Source organism: Schistocerca serialis, chromosome 4 (assembly GCF_023864345.2).
Source record: "Schistocerca serialis cubense isolate TAMUIC-IGC-003099 chromosome 4, iqSchSeri2.2, whole genome shotgun sequence".
NCBI lineage: Eukaryota > Metazoa > Arthropoda > Insecta > Orthoptera > Acrididae > Schistocerca > Schistocerca serialis.
This window is the reverse complement of record NC_064641.1, coordinates 754,252,955-754,273,588: the sequence shown is the minus strand read 5'-3', so window position 1 is coordinate 754,273,588 and position 20,634 is coordinate 754,252,955. Positions and strand designations below refer to the sequence as shown.

Sequence of the window (20,634 nt, the reverse complement as noted above, 5' to 3'; positions counted from 1 at the left end):
GGCCAGAGACCTGAAGAAGGCTATGTATGCAGTATTCACAAACAAAGAAAAGCCTGAGTCTATGGATTTAGAAGGGGATAAAACAAGGCTAAAGTAAGTTGAGCCCACTAAATTCTTAGGTGTTACAGTGTATAATGAGCTGAAATGGAAACAAAATGTTAATCATGTCTGTAGGAAACTCAGCTCCACCATATTCATAATGAAGTAGCCATTGCAATATGTAGACAGATGGCTTTTGTACACAGTATACTATGGGTTATTTAAACCATACCTGCAGTATGGAGTGACGACACGCTTAGGAAAAAAAGAGTGTTCACATTGCCCCAACAACAATAATAATAATAATAATTCTTAACTTAGATATAACAAAAGATAGTTTGGAGTGGATTACTAATGCTAGTGTACACATCCACAACACACAGAATAAGAGGAAGAATGACATGTGAAGCATATTCCACCAACTGACGATGCTTGAAAATGAACCTCAGTACTTGGTTATCAGGTCTCTAAGAAATCTGATTAGAATGCTCCATTGTAGTACAGATTACACTAACTTTCCAAAGAAACAAAAAGAATATCTAGTGCAAAAGGATTTTTAAATTATCAAAAAGTATGTAATGAATTAAATTTGTGTGTATAGTTCTCCATAATCATCGGCGTTAAAGTGTGTAATCAGAATTGTTGCACCTAAGTAAATAAGTGCTACTGAATCTTTTCTGGTTTTGATATGTCCTATACATTTACAGCTGCTGTACACAATGTAATTGTACATGATCAAATAATGTTCATTTAGTTCAAAAGCTTCACCACAGGTCATCCTACAGTATTAAAGACAGACCAACATACGAAATGGCATGTTGTTTAACAACTGACATGTATTCATTGCAATATATTTTATATAATAGTATGTAAATTGAAGGTGGAGAGGGGAAGAAAGGAAAGGAAAGGGAGTGGATCACTACTGTCAGCTGCATAGGGACATTACGCAGAGTCAGCAGCAATGAGGGAAATTGTGTGCGGGACCATGATTCGAGCCCAAGATCTTCTGCTTACTAGGCAGCTGCATTGACCATTGCACCATCTGGGACACAGCATTATCACAACTGCTCAGATAACCTTGGCACACCCATAGCCAATTCACAATCCCATTGAGTGCCACCTGTCCGCAGTTGTTGTCCATTTCCTTCATATTCGCTACTCTGAGGTTCCCACAGGAGGTCAGATGTATTTTTGCATCCACATTGAAGAAGATGGATCTATTGCCCAGCTAAGTGTATCAATCAATTATATGAATGCATGATGTTTTCTTTCAGACGTGTCCAACAAAATAACAGACACCACGCAGAATCAGGTGACTGCGGATAGGTGGTGCTCAATGGGAGTGTGAATCAGCCATGAGGTGTGCCCACTGTGTCCCAGATGGTGCAGTGGTTAATGCACTTACCTAGTAAGCAGGAAACCCAGGTTGAAATCCCAGTCTGGTACACATTTTCTCTCGGCGTCACTGACTCTGCATAATGGCACAATTCAGCTGACAGCAGTGACCCCCTCCCTTTACTTTCCTTTCTTCCCCTCTACATCTTCAATATACATATAATGTATCATAGCTGCAGATTCTGTATGATGTCTGTTCTTTTTGACATGTCCGAGAGAGCAGAAACCATGCTTTCATATAATTATATAAGAATGGCAACTGCTAAATTGGCTGAGTGGATAAATGGGCGTTGAACTGTCTGTCTTGGAGACACTCAGTATCCAATGGCTGAACATGCTTGATAGCATAATTCAAGGGACCTGATCGACTGTTATGCCACTCAGGATATTTGGATCCTTCTACATGAAACTAGTTTCTCTGAACTCTGGATACTACTTACTTTGAACTCTGGACATTGGAACCTGCTCTCTGACATATCCTCACATCCTGACACCATTCTGGACATAAGCTCCATTAACGTATATTCCACTGATTCTCCCTACCTTTTTTCATTATTTTTCATATATACATTTACTCAATTATTTTCATGATTAAATTGAATTTACTTTTTCATGTTCTTTCTTCCAGTTTCTGTCTCTTTACTTTTTCACATATTCTTTTCCTTGTAATTCTTAACTGCACTATTCATTTTTTTTCTCTTAATCCATCTTTAAATCTGAGCTTAATCTTCTTTCATCTCCAAACTTAGGCTGACACTTTGCTTTCAAACATACTATCTTTGCCCTCCTATGCCTCTCTCTAATGCCTACACATTCATCTTCGTCTCCCCTTGTCCTCGAAACAGATAGGTCTGTGTCATCATAGCCTTGAGTGGTCTGCAGTTCCTTCCTAACCTTCCCCAGTGCATCCTTCCGTAAGGAAGGAAATAATAATTGGAAAAGCTTGGGTAGTCTCTTGAACAGTTATATCAGATCTTCTGATTAGTAATTATCTTCATGAGACGCAATTCCAATACTGCTGTTAAACGCATTTAAAAGCACAAAGAACATTAATTTTTTTAACCATCCATTGTCTTTCATCAGCTGAATGTCAATGTATCCTCATTGCTTCCTATGATAAGTACTGAAGATAACTGGAGGGAGCAATCAGAAACTCTGCTTTACTTGGTAAGTAACTACATCTACTGACAAGCCATACTGTGATCAGATGACTGCCTGTCTGTTTCTTCTGGCTGGCATCTGATTTTCTTGTCATAGCCTACATCAGTACAGAATATAGCCGTACAGAGTGCACTAGTTGGAAACTCTAACTTACTGGCTAGTTAGCAGGATCTGTTGAGTAGCCCTCATTCAGAAGATTTTGGCCAATAATCTCACACAATGAATATTGCAAATGCTCAGCTTGTAAAAGACAATTTGAGACTCTGTGACAACTCCATTTTAAGTTAGAAGTGTGACAACTGATGAAGTTACAGTAGCTATAAACGAATTGAGAAATACTCAACCGTGATAGATGTAATACCTTGCATGTTGATAAAAAAAAAAAATGTTGCTTAAACATTGTTCAACCACAGATTCACCCCTGTGACTGCAGTCTTCAGTCTGGAACTGCTCCACACATACTAAAATCTGTTAAGTCATAACAAATGATAGGAGTGAAATTAATGATTACTGTACCCTTTCAGTAATAGCCAGCCTATCCAAAATAATTGAAAAAGTTATGTATAACAGATTAAATTTTGTTTTAGGTAAGAATATTTCATTAAACAAATCATGAATTTAGAAGCCAAAAATTGACCATACTGCTTAGATGTTTAAATTATCTCTTAAAAGTAACGGATGAGAAAATTATGGTATAAGAGGAATCACTAAGGTGTGATTCACTTATTTACTGAGAAATGACAGACAGCATTGTATGAGATTCACACATAAGGAATCTAAACTAATGATGGAACATCTGTCTGAAGAAGGTTCAGTCACCTAGAGCGTCCACTAGGTTTCTGTATTGGGACATCTGATCTTCTTATAAACATAAAATGATCTGAATCTGAATGTAGAGGCACATAAAATAATACTGTTTGCAGAAGGCATACCAGTAATAAACAAGAATAAAAGCCGGGATGAAGTACAGTATTCAATAAATACTGCTACAAATCAACATAGTTGCCCGCCCTGTAAGAACAAACTAATAATCAGCAGTAAGAAAACTTTTTCTGTAAGATTTTCCCATTCAGCAAAGAGACTTGAATTCTCCAGTATGTGGTTCCAAAATAACATCAAATGGAATAAACATACTTAATCCATGAACTCATAATTTAGTAAAACATGCTATGCATTAAGAATGCTACAGAAATGTACAAATGAGACTACTGTAAAGAGTGACTGAAACATCTTTGAGCAGAGTTACTTTTCTAACTTTTTGCTTCGCTTTCACAAGAAATGGTTATGGGCACATTTACTACAATGCAGTATCCATTTCATATTTTGCCTAGTGCAAGGCAGTATCCATTACATATTTCACTGTAACTCAGATTGATGCCGAATTGATATGTCTATCAGTATGACAGAGCGCGATGTGAGTTCACTTTGTGATTATTTTTTCTATAGGGAAGAGGGGGGGCAGCTGCTTCTCGCCTCTTTCATTCTCCCATTCCCCACAGGGTACACCTACAGTGGCACTTATTTTTGATTGTTGTGTAAGAGTTGATGGGTGGCACAGTGGTGACCAGTCTTGATGTTGTTATAGTGTTGTTTGCTTCTGCTGTTGTGTTTGCAGTGTGTGTGCATGTGTGTGTGTGTGTTTTATATATCAACAACCAAGACCATTCAAATTCTTGAGTACAAATAATATTGTTGTATAACTGATGACTGATATTGAACTTTGAGTCAGTATATATATTTTATAGCAGTTTTCACCAACTATAATACCTCTCTTAGTCAAGAAACTGAAATCATACCAAACTCCAGCCAGCTTTGTGAGTCATATACTACAAGTACTCTCTAAGTAATGTTACAAAAACTTACAGTTATCAGATACCCCCTAAGAGAAAGTGCAGAGGTTTTCTGTAGGTCTCTGTTTTGTGAATCCCCATTTTTTCCAATTCCTCTTAAACTTCATCATGGGCTTACATGACACCATAAACCTGTACCTACATCTTCTAAAGTGATTAATGAACTTACACAAAGTGTGAAATAACTAGCAAGCACTTGAATAAAATCAGCCAATCTGTGACTAAATTACTCACATACATAGGGATAAATTGACCAAACATTTCAGATTAGCAGTCATATTCACCAGGCACTGGCTACCAGACAGGCAGCAGTAAAATATTTCTGTGTGTTCATTGAGAACACACTACAGTGGAATTTGTACAATAAACATGCTACTGAAAAATATGAAAATTCAATACATATTTGTATGCTATATTCACTTCTGGGAATCTGGAAAGCTGGCAAAATAGTCAGACTAATGTAATACTGTGCATTAGAATAGATCCATTTTGATTATGACTGCCTGCACTTTGGTTTCGCTAGTGTTTTAGCTTTATGGCACGTTGGCATCCACACCAGTGAATCTCCTATTAATGGAGAGGAATGGCCACTTACTTTGTTTATGGTATATCAGTGTAAAATTCTTTCTAAAACAAGCTTCAGCCAGGGAAGTGTAGAACAAAGAATAGCTGGAAACCAAAACTAGGGAAAGAGATTACACACAAATATACCCCTTGTTACCATTATATCACTGATATGACAATTGCCGATATTCAAGGAGCTTCAGAACTACCATTTTATGCCTGAGCTTCAAACAGGCTACTTCAAGAAACATTTATGCTGCATTAGGTTTACATTGTCCTTAGTATGTTCATGTGCTGAAGAGGAAGACAGCAACCATATCTTTTTCATTTGCATGAATTGGCACAGAGCCACAATTCCTTTATTGTGAGACAAGCTAAAACTTAATTATCTCTGCTGATGCCAATAAGGTTGTTTTTACCATAGAAGAGCTGTATGTATACAGGCATTCATTCATTTATTCATGTTCTGTTGATCCCATAAAGAAGGAGACCCTTCAGCAATGTGGAACGAGTCAAGGTCTACATTAACAAAAGACAAAGACAGCTGCAACCTGTATATTTTATTAACAATAAACTAACAGTATACAGCTAAATGCCCTTCACACTTACACCATCAGCTTTGGATTGAGTAAATCAATAAGAAAGCTGCTACTTTGAAGAAAGTTGTGGGCTCCTCAGTTTTACTGTATAGCTGCTGTTTATTATACATTTTAGTGCACTAGGAAACCTGCCTTTAGTAGTATAGCATGTAATGCACTGTGTGAAACTGATTAAAATGGTAAACTGTTTTTTACAGTGCATTGTACTTATTATCAGTCCAATAGTGCTGACTGTAAGAGACCTTCCCAGATGTCAACTAAAAAGTAAATAAATCCTCAAAACAGTAAAGTGACACATGAATCAAGTACTTACTTAAGTTACTGCAAAATGATCATTTGTGCAGTTAAGTATTTATTGTGCAGAACAAGTAATAAGAATATCATGGAGAATTAATTGTAATGTAGCAGTCTGTAAATGCTTCTTTTAGGAGAGCTAAATTTGTACACTTACATGTTAGTACATTTACCTTCCATTTATTCACAGCTATTAATAAACATGTACTATGCACAGTAGTTTACCCTGCTAATATTACTGTGTTAAATTTAATCTGAGTACAGGTAAACTCATTTACTTTATAAAAGTGTAACAGTTAATTATTAACCCTTTTGAACCTCTTTTTTTTTCTTTCAGCCCTTTGCATATTCTTCAGACTTATTTATGTTGGGTGAGAAAATGCATTTGGTCTACTGTGCAACAGGGCAGTGAACTTATATTATCTATTGGTAATACATGTGAAAACATGTCAGGCTGCTTATGACAGCACAGCAGATCATAAATAGTAACAAAAAAGTGTATACTAGATGTTGTCTATCATTGGATAATGGAAAAATCATTTAACTCTGAATGAGATTCAATACAGGATTAGTAATCATTGATGTAGATTCCTGCTTCTTTTTGTTAATGCGTAACTTGACTCCTTCTGTAGACCTGAAGGAATAGTCTCTTTCAGTGAAAACGAGGGATAAATGCATGCTTGCTCCAAGAACAATATATGAGGGGCATTCAATAAGTTATGCAACACAGTTTTTTCTTGGCCAGTTTCAGTTGAAAAAATGGAGAATTTGTTGTGGTACTTTGTGGAATATTCCTGCTTCAGCCCCTAAAGTTTCATGAAGTTCCAATAAGTGGTGGCACTATATGTATCCTTCAAAATGGTGTCTGTATTGGAGGTGCATTCCAAGCAGAGAGCTGTCACTGAGTTTCATTTGGCAGAAATACAGATATTCATGGGCATTTGTAGAATGTCTAAGAAGACCTGGCAGTGAACAAAAGCATGGTGAGTTATTGGGTGAGGCGCCATCATTGCAAAAAGGTTGCACAAACCTCTGCTGGCCAGCCACGCATGACTGAGACTCCCGCAATGTTGGAGTGTGTGCACACTCTCATTCGAGGTAATTGATGAGTCACAGTAAGACCACTCACTACTCAAAGGGACCTCTCTGTTGGTAGTGATGACACACTCATCCACCAGTTGGGATACTCAAATGTGTGTGTCTGCTGTGTTTCCCACCACCAAACAGAAGACAAAAAAGAGCAATGAAGGACCATCTGTCCAAAATTGCTTGCATCTTACAATGCTAATCACAACAATTTTTTGTCATCACAAGTGATGAAATGTGGGCACAACACTTTTATCCAGAAAGAAGATGGCAATCCATTGTGTAGTGCCACAGCACGTGTCCTCTAAAGAAAATGTTCAAAGCTGCACACTCAGCTGGTAAAGTCATGACAACAGTCTTCTGAGAATCTGAAGGGGTTATTCTGTTTGATGCCCTCCCTCATGGTGTAACGATCAACTCTGTAGTGTATTGTACTACCGGCAGGAAATTGAAGAAACGGCTTCAGTGTGTTCATTGCCACAAAAATGCAAACAAACCTCTCTTTGCCCACGGCAATGCAAGGCCTCATGCAAGTCTGCGCACCTGAGATGAGCTCACAAAACTTGATTGGACTGTTCTTCCTCATCCACTTTACAGCCTGGATCTCACACCTTCCAACTTGTCTGTTTTGCTCAATGAAGGATGCTCTCTGTGGGAAGCAGAAGGTGGATGATGAGGAGGTTATTTGTGCGCCAAGACATTGACTCTGACATCGACCAGTAGAGTAGTACCATGCGAACATACAGGCACTCTCAGTAAGGGGCATAAAGCCATCACATTGAATGGAGATTATGTTGAAGAATAGAGTCTTGTTGCCAAAGAAGTGGGGAATAATGTGTATTGAAATCCTAAATAGATATCATTTCTGGCTAGGAGATAAAAAATTGTGATTTTGTTTTTAATTTTTGTACAAAATTTTTAACTAGTTTCTCACATGTACATCACAAGAAATTGAGAATCTCCATGGATTTAAAAATAAATCATACATTTATCTATGTAACTTGCATTAAACCCTTCCATTCATTTTTATTTTATTAGCCAATACCTATATAAAACATGTAAATTCTTGGGCTAAATAGTATAATATGTATGGAAATTTAGTTTTAAGTGGTGACCCAAGTGTAAGATGATAAGCCTTTTTAAGTGTAAATAGAATTTAGCTTGAGCCCTTGATACATATGCCATTTAAACTTAATCAGAATCAGTTACTGATGTGAAGTGAAGAGTCAGCTTACAAGTCTGAGTTGTGTATCTGTAGTGGTTTATATCCTGAATCATTCCACATTCCAAGGAGTTCCCTCTCATTACTGGATCAACAGAACACAATGGGTGCATGGATGAAAATCCTGCAGAAATTCTCTTGGCCCATTGTCCTGCTATTGTCCCTATGTTTGTAGCTTGTGCAGTATTTATGGTTCAGAAGTGTGGCTTAGTGGTAAAATGACAGATTACAGATTCAAAATGACAGATTACAGATCAAAAGATCTTGGGTTTAATCTTACAAATTTTTTATCGCTTTTCACTTCTTTTACATCTGGTAATGTTTGTTAATGTGAAAAATGCTGAGCTGAACTGTGGTTCAATATCAATTGTAGTCCACCAAATAAGTCAATTCAAAGTCAGAGGAAGGCAATAGCATAATACCCCTAACAGGACAATGCCTAGTAGAGTACTCAGGTGTTCAAACCTACCTTTGGATTGATGAAATGGCGAGGACACTTACTACATTTTGATGTTAGCATTCCATTTCCAACTGTGCTATATATGGGTACATATTTAAACTGTTTTCATGAGCATACATAGAATGAATATGAATCTGGGTAGTCTTTGCAAATTATTAAAACTATCTCTATCTGTTTAATACATCTGCTGCTGTAATGGTTTCAAATTAGTGTCACTCCCTCATAAATTTTTATGATTTTTTATTATTGAATTTAGCTTCATGCTTGGATGATTAACTAAATTACATATGTATTCACTTTTTTGTATTGAATTAATCTTGTAACAATCCTTCATCTTTATTTTTAATACAATGCTTGTTGCTGAATATTGACAGAGATGTAAATATTTTTAGGGAATCCTAGAATCCTCCATTAAAATTACAAATGAGCCTCCAACAGGGATGAATGCAAATGTGCACAAAGCCTTAGACAATTTCAATCAAGACACTCTTGAGATGTGCAGCAAGGAAGCGGAATTCAAGGCAATTTTATTTTCATTGTGCTATTTTCATGCTGTTGTTGCTGAGAGGCGGAAATTTGGGCCACAAGGCTGGAACAAAATTTATCCCTTCAATGTTGGTACGTATTAATGGTAAAAGAAATAGATGTTCATTTGATCTTTGTATATAAACTTTGCATACTGGGTAATTATTGCCAACGCTAACTTGCTCATATTTTCAGTAACACAGTACAAAGTATGAACATCAATAATATTAAAGAAATATGTGTGGCATTAATGTACAATGGCCAGAATGTACAATGCAAACATACATCCATCATGTGAAGGTGAAGTGATATTATATATGAGTTATGGCAATTAAATAACGAGACTATGGGATATGATGGACAGAGGTGGCAGGTAAAGTATCAGCCTGAGGTTGCTTTCATAACAGCAGCTGAGAACCATGTGGTGCCAGGAGGAGAAGTGTAATGAATGTACTGCACATCAATATTTTTTTTGCGGCAGGCTAGGCTTTCTGGAAGGAGATGGTGACATTTTGTGCACATGTACAAAATGCTTGGTAACTTCCATGTTGGTGGCTGCAGCTTTTGAAAAGGATGTCATTGCATCTAGTGACAATCAAGTTATTTATCATCTTTTTATGCTATGAAAAATCTGAACACACAGGTTTTTTCAGTCTGTGAGAAATGCTCATTGACACTTCAAACAATCTGTACAAATGAAGATTGCCAAAGTTATGACATATAAAGTAAATACATCAGTATACTAATCACTCAAGCTTTAACTGCTGTTAGATCACTAGCTACAGATACCTTCTGTCAACAGACATATCTGATCAGAATATCTGAGATGCTATTACACAAATTAAAAGTAAGCAGCGTACAAATTCAGCCAGAATGTCATATACAAATTCAGCCAGAATGTCATAATTCAGACATATACTTGTAATAAGACAACACCACTGTTCTGATTCTGAACACAATAAAAGGCACAGTCATAAAAATTACACAGTTTATTACGTCACGGTGCAACAGTGTAAACATAAGTAGTACAATATAACATAATGACAAGTATAAGATAGTTTAGAGACAGGTACAGGCTGCTGGCTGGACCCAGTGCATGACACTATATACAACATTTGCCCACCGGCAGCAGGCAACTGTGAGGTGCTGGATAATGATTGGTGACCTCTGGTGGGAGCGTGGAGCAGCCAAATCATGTGCTACTCAAATTGTGTGATGTGCACTGCGACAGTGTCAGCAAAGGTGTAGTAATGTCCTTCCTTTCATTGGGGGGGGGGGGGGGGGGGCAAAGAATGACCAGTTGCTGTCTCCTCTGTGATGTGCTGATGGGTGGCACATTCATAGTGTCAGAAGCAGTTGCCCCACAAGTACACATCTACATCCACATAAATGTTCCACAAGTCACCATATGGTGTGTGGGAGAGGGTACTGTGTACCACTAGTGGCCAATTCCTTTCCTGTTCCACTTGCAAATAGAATGAGGCAAAATGACTGTCTGCATGCCTTCATATGAGCCCTGATTTTCCAAATCTTATATTTGTTGTCAGTATACACAATGTATGTTGACGGCAGTACAATCATTTGGCAGTCAGCTTTAAATGCTGGTTCTCTAAATTTTCTCGATAGTATTTCTTGAAAAGAATGGTGCCTTCAGCTAAGGATTCCCAAAGTATCTCCATAACACTTACGTGTTGTTCATAGGTACCAGTAACAAATCTAGCAGGCCTCCTCTGAATTGCTTCAAAGGTTTCCTTCAATCCGACCTGATACAGATCCCAAAAACTCAAGCAGTACTCAAGAATAGGTTACACATCCATTCTATGTGCAGCCTCCTTTACAGGTGAACCACTCTATCCTAAAATTCTCCCAATAAACAACAGTTGACCATTTGGCTTCTCTACCGCAATTCTCACATTCTCATTTCATTTCATATTGCTTTGTAACATTACATCCAGATGTTTAAATGATGTGACTGTCAAGCAGGACACTAGTAATACTGTAATTGAACATACAGGTTTTATCTTCCTACTCATCCACACTAACTTGCATTTTCTGACATTTAGAGCTAGCAGCCATTCGTGGCAGCAACTAGAAATTTTGTCTAAGTTGTCTCATATTTTCCTACAGTCACTCAACTTCGACACCTTGCCGCACACCACAGCATCATCAGCAAACAACTGCAGATTGCTGTCCACCCTGTCCGACAAATTATTTATGTACATAGATAATAATATCAGTCCTATCACACTTCCCTTGGGGCACTTCTGACAATACCCTTGTCTCTGATGAACGTTCATCGTCAAGGACAACATACTTTGCTCTATTAATTAAGAAATCTTTGAGCCACTCACATATCTGTGAAGTTATTCCATATGCTTATACCTTCATTAAAAGCCTGCAATGGGGCACCATGTCAAATGCTTTCCAGAAATGTAGAAATGTGGAATATGCATGTTGCCCTTCATCCATAGTTTTCAGTATGCCCTGAAAACAGTTCCAGGACCACAAAGACCAAAGAATAGGGCCAAGATAGAGGGAGTGTGCACCCATGCCTTCCTACCCCTGCAGTTGAGCAGGTGGGTGACCTTGGCACCCCACAGACAGGAGTAGCTCAACATTGGACTCATTTCCAGGTGCTGTGTGCTTAGGGGCCACTGTATGTGGAGGGAAGATAGGCAGCACCAGCAGGAAGGCAGCAGGTGCTGTCATCATTTTAGGTGGGATCTGTGTCAGTGTTGGAGGCACCTGTGTTGGTGCAAGAAGTGGCTGCTTCCTGGGTAGTAGGTACCCACATTGGTGGAGAAGGCACCTGGGCTATTGGAGGAGGCACCCACATCGGAGCAGGAGACAGCTATGGGCACACTGAGGAAGCCTGACATCTCCCACAACTCTCACCCCCCACCGCAACCCCCCCCCCCCCCCCCTCAACCACCACCCCACCGCTTGCTCCTGCCATGAGAGAAAGGCACTGCAGGGGTATTGAGTGGTTGAGTGGCCATACCGTGTCATCCACGTAGAGGCGATCCATCAGCAGAAAGGCAGGAGGGCACTACCTGGGCAGTGTGCTATCGGCACTGAACTGCGATACCGATAGATGCCATTGCAGGAGGAAAAATTGTAAAAAGAGGAGTAAAAATGGAGGACTGTCATTCAAAACCACTGCACAAAATAGGCCTTTGACAAAAATTTGTTTGATGGTGGTGTGACAGTTGCATCTGCTGCAGTAGACAAGCAACATTGCAGGAGAAAAAATTGTAAAAGGAGATTCGTAAAAATGGAAGCCTGTCCTTTAAAACCACTGTACAAAATAGGCCTTTGACAGAAACATTGTTTGATGGTGCTGTGACAGTTGAATCTGCTGCAGTAGATAAACAACAAACAACACAAGGGAACATGGAAAAGGTGCTTATAACCAATAACCAGAAGAGTCAAAATTGTCCAGCAAAGTGGATATGGATTCTGCCCCAAGATAGAGGGGCCAAGAGGAAAAGACTGTGCAGTGCTTCGTAATGATTTGAACACTTGTTGCAGGACACAGCCAAGCATTCCACCTCATGATTGATTCTTTTAAGCACTGTGTCCAGAGCAACTGTGGATGCATCCCTGGAACTGGTAATGGTGACACCATCAATAGTTGTCTTACTTCTATGTAAAATGGAAAACACAATGATTTGTTGTGATCAGACAGTGGATCAGGCCCCAATGGGCAGCTGAGACAGTGCGTCCACATTTGCATGCTTCGATGTATGGCAGGCAGAAGTATGTTGCAATAAGAGAAATTCCAAAGGCAACAAAAACATGTAACCCAAACAAATTTATAATATGAAGACTGGGAACAACTAAATATGTGGTAGGATAGACAACAAATTTTTAAGTTGTGGCAGCAGTAAATCAACCAAGAACAGAAATATTTTGTATGCAGTAGCTTAGCACGCAGTGACTGACAGGAGCCAATGGTGGGGAGCCCAGATATGAATACTTTTGCAATTAGAGGAGTGAAACAGCAGTTCAGCTGTCCACATGCAGCTCTCAAGTTGCACAAAGCATGAGGGTCATGATTGAAGTGCCACACAGTGCCCTTGTTATTGTTGCCAATGTGGTTGTCCATTACAATGCTTCATTTCCTGGTGTAAATGGCAGTGACTTCCTTTTCGCCCAATGGGCTTGTTGCTATGCATCGATGTGGTTCACTAACAAAGATGATGATGTCACTCCCCCTCCCCCAGTTCAGTTTGAGTGCTCACAGCACAGAAAACAGCATTCAAGGATGGATCCACACCAAAGGGCACTGTGACAAACTGCCTCAGCAGGTGCTAGGGAAAGGATCGCACCCTTGACCATGGAGTTTTCATAGGAGTCAATGAGGGTGCAGAAGAAAGTGACATTTATATTGATGTGGCTGCAACAGCACTGGGAAAATTCCACTGAGTGTCAATAACATGGGTGTGCATGTGATGAAGGTGATGGTGACATTAAAACTATGTTGACATCAAAGGAAAGTGAAGCCAGCCTCTGGAAGGGGCCTGAAAGACACAACTGTTACATGCAAGGAGAAATCTAAGACAAAAAGAAAACGTCACGAGTACCCACATCCATTACCCTAAATGCAACAAAACAGTGGCGGAGCCATGTGACAAAAAGGTTGCAAATGTGCAGGAGAGTCATCAGTCAGCAGAAAGCAGTGGTCGGTACAGTGGAAACAGTGGAGCCTGTACTGTCGATGTAGCCTTGCAGTGGTTCAAGATGGCTGGAAGAAGGTGCTGTCACTGTAGAAGCAGTTGCTGAATCTGAGCACACAAAAGTTCCGAAGTTGAGCACACGAAAGTTCTAACCATCGCAACTTGTGTTATGGGTCTGAATGTGATAAAAGACACACTTATAAGAAATGTACAGTTTATTAGTTCACAGTGTGACTGTGTAAACACAAGTAGTACAACACAGTAGAGTGAGAGATACAAGGTAGTTTGGTAACAGGTACAGACTGCTGGCCTGAGCCACTGCATGACAATATGTAGAGCATTTGCCTGCCAGGGGCTGCTGGCTATCGGCTGTAGGTGACTGAGGTGCCAGATGATGATTGGCAACCTCTGGTGGGGGTCTGGAGAAGCCGAACAGTGCACTACTCAAAATGTGTGATGGGCACCATGGCAGCAAAGTTGTAGTAATGTACAGGTTTTCAGATCAAATCGTTTCCACTTTTCGCTGTGATGACACTATTTATTGCAATTGCAGTTTTTACATGTTATCATTTACAGGTATTCTTAAAACAATGAGTTGTCAAATATAATAAATGTAATTATGAAATTGACAAACACTGGTCTGCTTGTGTCTGTATGTGTGGATGGATATGTGTGTGTGTGCGAGTGTATACCTGTCCTTTTTTCCCACTAAGGTAAGTCTTTCCGCTCCCGGGATTGGAATGACTCCTTACCCTCTCCCTTAAAACCCACATCCTTTCATCTTTCCCTCTCCTTCCCTCTTTCCTGATGAGGCAACCGTTGGTTGCGAAAGCTAGAATTTTGTGTGTATGTTTGTGTTTGCTTGTGTGTCTATCGACCTGCCAGCGCTTTCGTTCGGTAAGTCACCTCGTCTTTGTTTTTATATATAATATTTACCTATTCTTTTAGAAACAGATCCTCCATGTGAAAGGGATAAATATTTAGTTTTAGCTTCTTCCTCTTTCTGCAATGTGATCTCATTACTAGCATTGTGACTGAGTAATTTTGCAGCAAATATTTTATCAATCATTTGTGGAAGGAAGCCATAATTTAGTGTTACATGTCTAAGGATTGCTAGTTCTTTGTTAATTCTGTTTTGTTCTGGTGGAAGACTGTTAGTCTGTGACTCACATAATGGAACAGGATGGCAGTAGTTATTGTGGATGACATTGTCAGTGCAATCGGGCTTATGATAGATGCCAAATCTATGAGTGTCATTGTCATTCTTTAGAGTCAAATCCAAAAAGTTAATAGCATGTTGTTTTTTTGATTCTGTGGTGGAATTAAGTATTAGTGTGCATACTATTGAATTGTGCTAAAATGATGTCAGTGTCACTGAGTGATCCTTTAAATAGCACTGGCGTGTCATTCACACATCTTCTATAGTATTCAATTTTATTAGCTGTGGTGAGGAATTTCTTAAAGAACTGACTTTCAAAATGGTTAATAAAAATGTCAGCAAGTGTATTGACTATACAATTATCTTGGAAATGTCCTCAGGTTATAAAAAAGATTTCATCATTGAACTTGAAATAGTTATAAGAGAGTGTTAGATGTATTAAAGTAATGATTTCATTAATTTTTTGTACACTGACTTTCTTGTGTTGGAGAAGATTCTGTTCAATGATTTCAATAGTCTCTTGAATCAGAATGTTATTAAATATTATAGCTATGTCCAAGGAAGCAAATTTATGATTAGCAGGAATGGAGATGTATTTAATTTTGGCTCTTAGTTCATTTAATTTTTAACAGTATAATTTTCTTCCAAAACATAATATTCTTTAAACAGAGTATCTAATTTTTTGCTGAATTTATAGACAGGGTTGTCTACATAATTAACAACTTGGCAAATTCGGATACCGCTTTTATGGACCTTTGGTTGAGCATGTAAGGTAGGGGTGTGCGGGTTCATAACCAAGATTCATTTTATTTTTTTTTTCATAAAAAAATAAAATCACACTTATTTACTTCTTTTGTAAGAAAGGCATTAAATTTAACTTTACAATACCATTGGCAGAAAAGAAATTGTGCATTTTAGGAGTGTAATTGTCTCAAATTATAGTTACCAAACTATTCCTTTTATATGCCTTGAGGGTGATAGCATTGTTCTCAATTAATTTCTTGTTAATTTCAAAAACTCTCTGGTTCTGGTTTTCCTTGTTTGCAAGGTTGTTATTTTCTATGTCTTGGTTTATCTGAGCAGTAATAATCTTTGTGACTTTAACTGTGATTCTATTCTAAGAACAGTAACTGGTAACTGGGCCATATCTAAGGCAATTTTAGTGTTAGGCAATTATATTCTTAACGATGCTATTGTTCATGATCCAGTTACCATGCCTACTACATGAAATTTAATACCGGTATGAACTGAGCTTTTTTTTTTAAATGAAACATTAATTTTGAATTGAAAAGTAAAAGCATTTTATTCAAAGTACTGACCATTGCTTTCTATACATTTTGACCACCTTTCTGGCAATTTGTGGACACCACGCCAATAGAAATGTTCGTCTTTTGAAGCAAACCAATGAGATCCAATTTTCGACTTCTTCGTAGGAGTAAAAGTGTTCCTCAGCCAATGCATGTCCCATTGGTGAAAATAAATGGTAGTCAGAAGGGGCCAGGTCTAGTGAATACGGCAGCGGGTGGGGTAGCAGCTCCCAGCCAAGTGTTTTGATTGTATCCTGAACCAGTTTTGCTTCGTGTGCAGGTGCATTGTCGTGTAAAAAAATTACTTTGCCATGTCTTCTGTCCCATTCTGGTCTTTTATCAATCAATGCATACTTCAGATTGATCATTTGTTGTCTGTAGCGATTAGTATTCACAGTTTCACCGGGTCTTAGAAGCTCATGATACACCACACCTTTCTTATCCCACCAAACACAGAGCATTGTCTTCTTGCCGAATCAATCTGGTTTTGCAGTCGATATTGATGGTTGTCCTGGATTAACCCCTGATTTTTCCCATTTAGGATTCTTAAAATAAATCCATTTTTCATCGCCAGTAACAGTTCGATGCAAAATTAATTTTCTTTCATGTCTTTGAAGCAAAATTTAACAAATGGTTTTTCGGTTTTCCATCTGTCTTTCATTCAATTCATGTGGCATCCATTTTCCACACTTTTGGATCTTTCCCATAGCTTTCAAACGGTCAGAAATTGTTTGTTGTGCAACATTTAGCATTCCTGCCATTTGCTTCTGACTCAAAGTATCATCTTCATCCAATATTGTTTGCAATTCGGCGTCTTCGAAATTTTTTAGTGGTCTTCCACATTCTTCATTTCTTACATCAAAATCATTATTTCTCAACCGTTGAAACCATCTTTTGCATGTTGCTTCTGATAGAGCATGATAACCATATGCCTCGACAAGCATTTGATGTGACTCTGTAGCACTTTTTTTCAGATGAAAACAAAAATTAATGCTTCCCGCAAATCATCACTTTCTGGTACAAAATTTGACATTGTTAACGTGATGAAAACATATGATGTTGTTTGTTCCTTGACTTGATGCATACTAAATATCTTTGACAGATGTCATGCCAACCAAACAAAAAAAAATTAAGGCTCGTTCACAACAAATGTTCCTTATCGACACATTTGTATCTTAACGCTCATTTTATATCGGTACACTTGGTATATGGCATATAGAACAGCTGATAAATTTATAACATTTCGTGCAAATGCTCTTACACAGCATAGCACAGCTTTTTATTATTCAGTGGGTTAGAACATTCCACATAAGTAGTTTAAAACCCACCATTGTTTGTCAATTTCATAATTACGTGTATTATATTTGACAACTTACTGTTTTCAGGATATTTGAAAATAACAACATGTCAAAATTGCAATCACAATAAATAATGTTTTAACACCCCAAAAATTTCATTTAAAAATTTTTGTATAGGCTGTGGACCCAGTTATCAGCAAACTTCTAAATTTACAAGTAACTATAGCCACAGTGTAAACATACATATTATCTATCTTTTTATCTAGAAATTTTATAGATATAATTATGATTTCATGGTAAAATTAGCATATAATTGAAAGAGTGAGTAATAAAGTTTCCTGTAATTCAAAAGTGGTGTGTAATAATACGAAGTTTGATTGCAATAGAGAAAACTGTATAAAAATCCAACTCAAAATGACATACTGTCTTAATTAGTAGAATAACATTTGGAGATTTTATCTTTATTTCGTGGAATTCTGTCAGATAGATTTACCATTATTGTGGTTAAAAGAGACCCAGTGGACCTGTTACAGACTGTAATACTGTGCAGGTCTAGCATGACAGTGAAGTTGCAACATATAAATAGATCTATTAAATGTTGAACCAATGTTTGTATAATTTGCTATGCGACAGCTGTTTTGCACAAATACAAGTACATATATTTCATGTTATAAATATCTCTCACTTGGCATGGAAAAACAAAAGAGAAAAACCATTGTAGTAGACTTCATTGTAGTGAATGTCTAAATTTAAATAGTGGGCTTCTTACTAAATTTTGCTCTGGTCAGTTGAAGCAGGTCAGTGACGGGGATGGAAAAGGGTACTTTCGCTAATGTGTTCCATGCTTCATGCTCTAACTGTCTTCATGTTTGGAAAATAAACGCTGCATCAGTGGCAGTAGAGGTTCAGCTTTGGGACTTGGTTAGATTGCAGTTTAAGACAGGAAGAAGAACCCAGTCTTTGAGCAGATTGCTGTCAACTACAAAATTTTTGTGGACTTTATATAGCCAACAGTCTCTAGTATTGTAAATGGTTTTGTTTTCTGTAGAGATGATTTGGACATTCATGGCCAGAGATGAAAAACTGAATTTTAGTGTATTACGATACTTAAACATCACGAGTCAGGATGACTTTGTGGTCAATGAAAACAAGTTTTCATAGGTGTTAGGACACTGCACTATATGAGCACTAGTGTGGGTGAACTTGTATGATATTATACATTAAGTTCTTCCTCTAGACTACAACAGAAGCTTTAAACTGTGTTGGAGAACCTATGCTTGCTGGGTATTTTAGAATCAGTTTATATTAACAGAAATTGATATAATCTGATAAAACTACTTTTCAAGGAAAAGCGAATGGGTATAATTACTAACATTTATTTGTCCAGCATTATTTGCAACTATACAGTTAATGAATACATAACATATTTAGTGAAGCTAGCCATGCTGTGTTCTGTGTGGTTGTGGGCAATTATTTGTAAAGTAGATCCCATGAAGAAATAAAATGTGCATGTGTTTTTGTGGTCACCTGGTGAAATTCTTTTTATTTGACATCACATCAGTGACTTGTGCAGCATTAATGATGGCATGATGATGAAGCAACACACACACCCAATCCAGGGCAGAGAAAATCCCTGACTCAGACAGGAATTGAACCTGAGGCCCTGTGAGTGACGGCCAACAACATGAATCACAAGACCATGAGCTGCTAACTAGTAGATTCCATGAACCAAGTACGCTAATTTTCAGACTGCAGAGTTCTACAGGTAGGAAGGGGGATACAATGTCAATGATGAGTCATTGCTATTCAAGTGAGGATCACACATTGTAGTGTAGCCGCATATAGGCTAAACTTACTACTTGTGTAAGAAATGTGATTTATTGTGTTCCCTTCAACATGTTCTACTACTCTGTCTATCCACTGTTGCAAATGTGTCTTCTGTTGTTCATATCAGTACTGTAGCTCATCAGTTGTCACTATGTACAAACCCCTGTGATGAATCTACCTGTTCCACAGACCAAGATTGTGTTCCTTCAATGCAGTTTTCACTTTTGAAAACAGAAGTGACACTGACTAAGATCTAGTAAATACAGAGGATGCTGGAGCATAGAAATGTGCTTGTCTGCTAAAAACTGCTTGACACATAGGGTACTGTGAGCAGGAGTGTAGTTCTGCTGCAAATCCATAGTATTTCTGATCATTGATTTGATCTTTAGGCATCCAACCAGCCACAACAATTACTCTTGATAATGGAAAAAGAGATCCGCATTGCCTTCAGTTTTGTCTTGCACATTCATGTTTTTTCTTTCTTGGTGAACTGAGGATCTTCCAATACATTGACACCTGAGTCTTGTTTGAAGATCCATGTTTGATACCTGTTATGACATATGTGAGCAAGTCTAGTTCTCCTGATTGTGTTTTTGTTCCCGAGTAAGGTTTTTCAGGACCATTCTTGCACAAAATTTTGTATGTTAAATTCATAATGTAAAATTTTTGTTACTGCCACTTTATTAATGTTTTCCATAGTGGAGATCATCTGCACTGACGACCATGCTCTTTAATGCTTATCCTACACACACACACACACACACACACACACACACACACACAAATATGGTGATCATCCAGTTGCTCAGACAACAGTCATTCCTCACAGTTTTATTCATTTGTAATATTTCCTTTAGAGGTTGACTGGGATGTTTGTAATCTTCAATCTCTTCCCAAACTGCAGAGAACTGTTAGTGTCATTACAAAAACTTGTGCCTGTGATATAGAATTAATACCAAAAATCTTCTTTAACGTTTGAAAAGATTATGTTGTCTTTTTTATTTTACAAGGAATTTGAAGTGTATGTTCCTCAACTTTTATGTCAACGATAATTGTGGCATTATTATACAGCAGTGCCTCTCCAACCAATGTTCAAAACAATTTAAAGCAGGCAGAAAGACTAAATGATGATTGGTAGTGCTAGAAGTACCCAGGTGTACTGCATTCTA

The 20,634-nt window shown here is 38.0% G+C and overlaps 1 protein-coding gene across 1 annotated transcript in view; it reads left to right on the top strand.

The window, feature by feature from the left end:
- LOC126474748 (dynein beta chain, ciliary-like) overlaps positions 1 to 20,634 on the top strand; it is a 734,368-nt gene that overhangs the window by 651,174 nt on the left and 62,560 nt on the right. Inside the window, exon 73 of the mRNA XM_050102225.1 lies at positions 9,063 to 9,288. Within this exon, the coding sequence (XP_049958182.1) occupies positions 9,063 to 9,288 (226 nt within the window). The remainder of the gene's footprint in view (positions 1 to 9,062; positions 9,289 to 20,634) is intronic.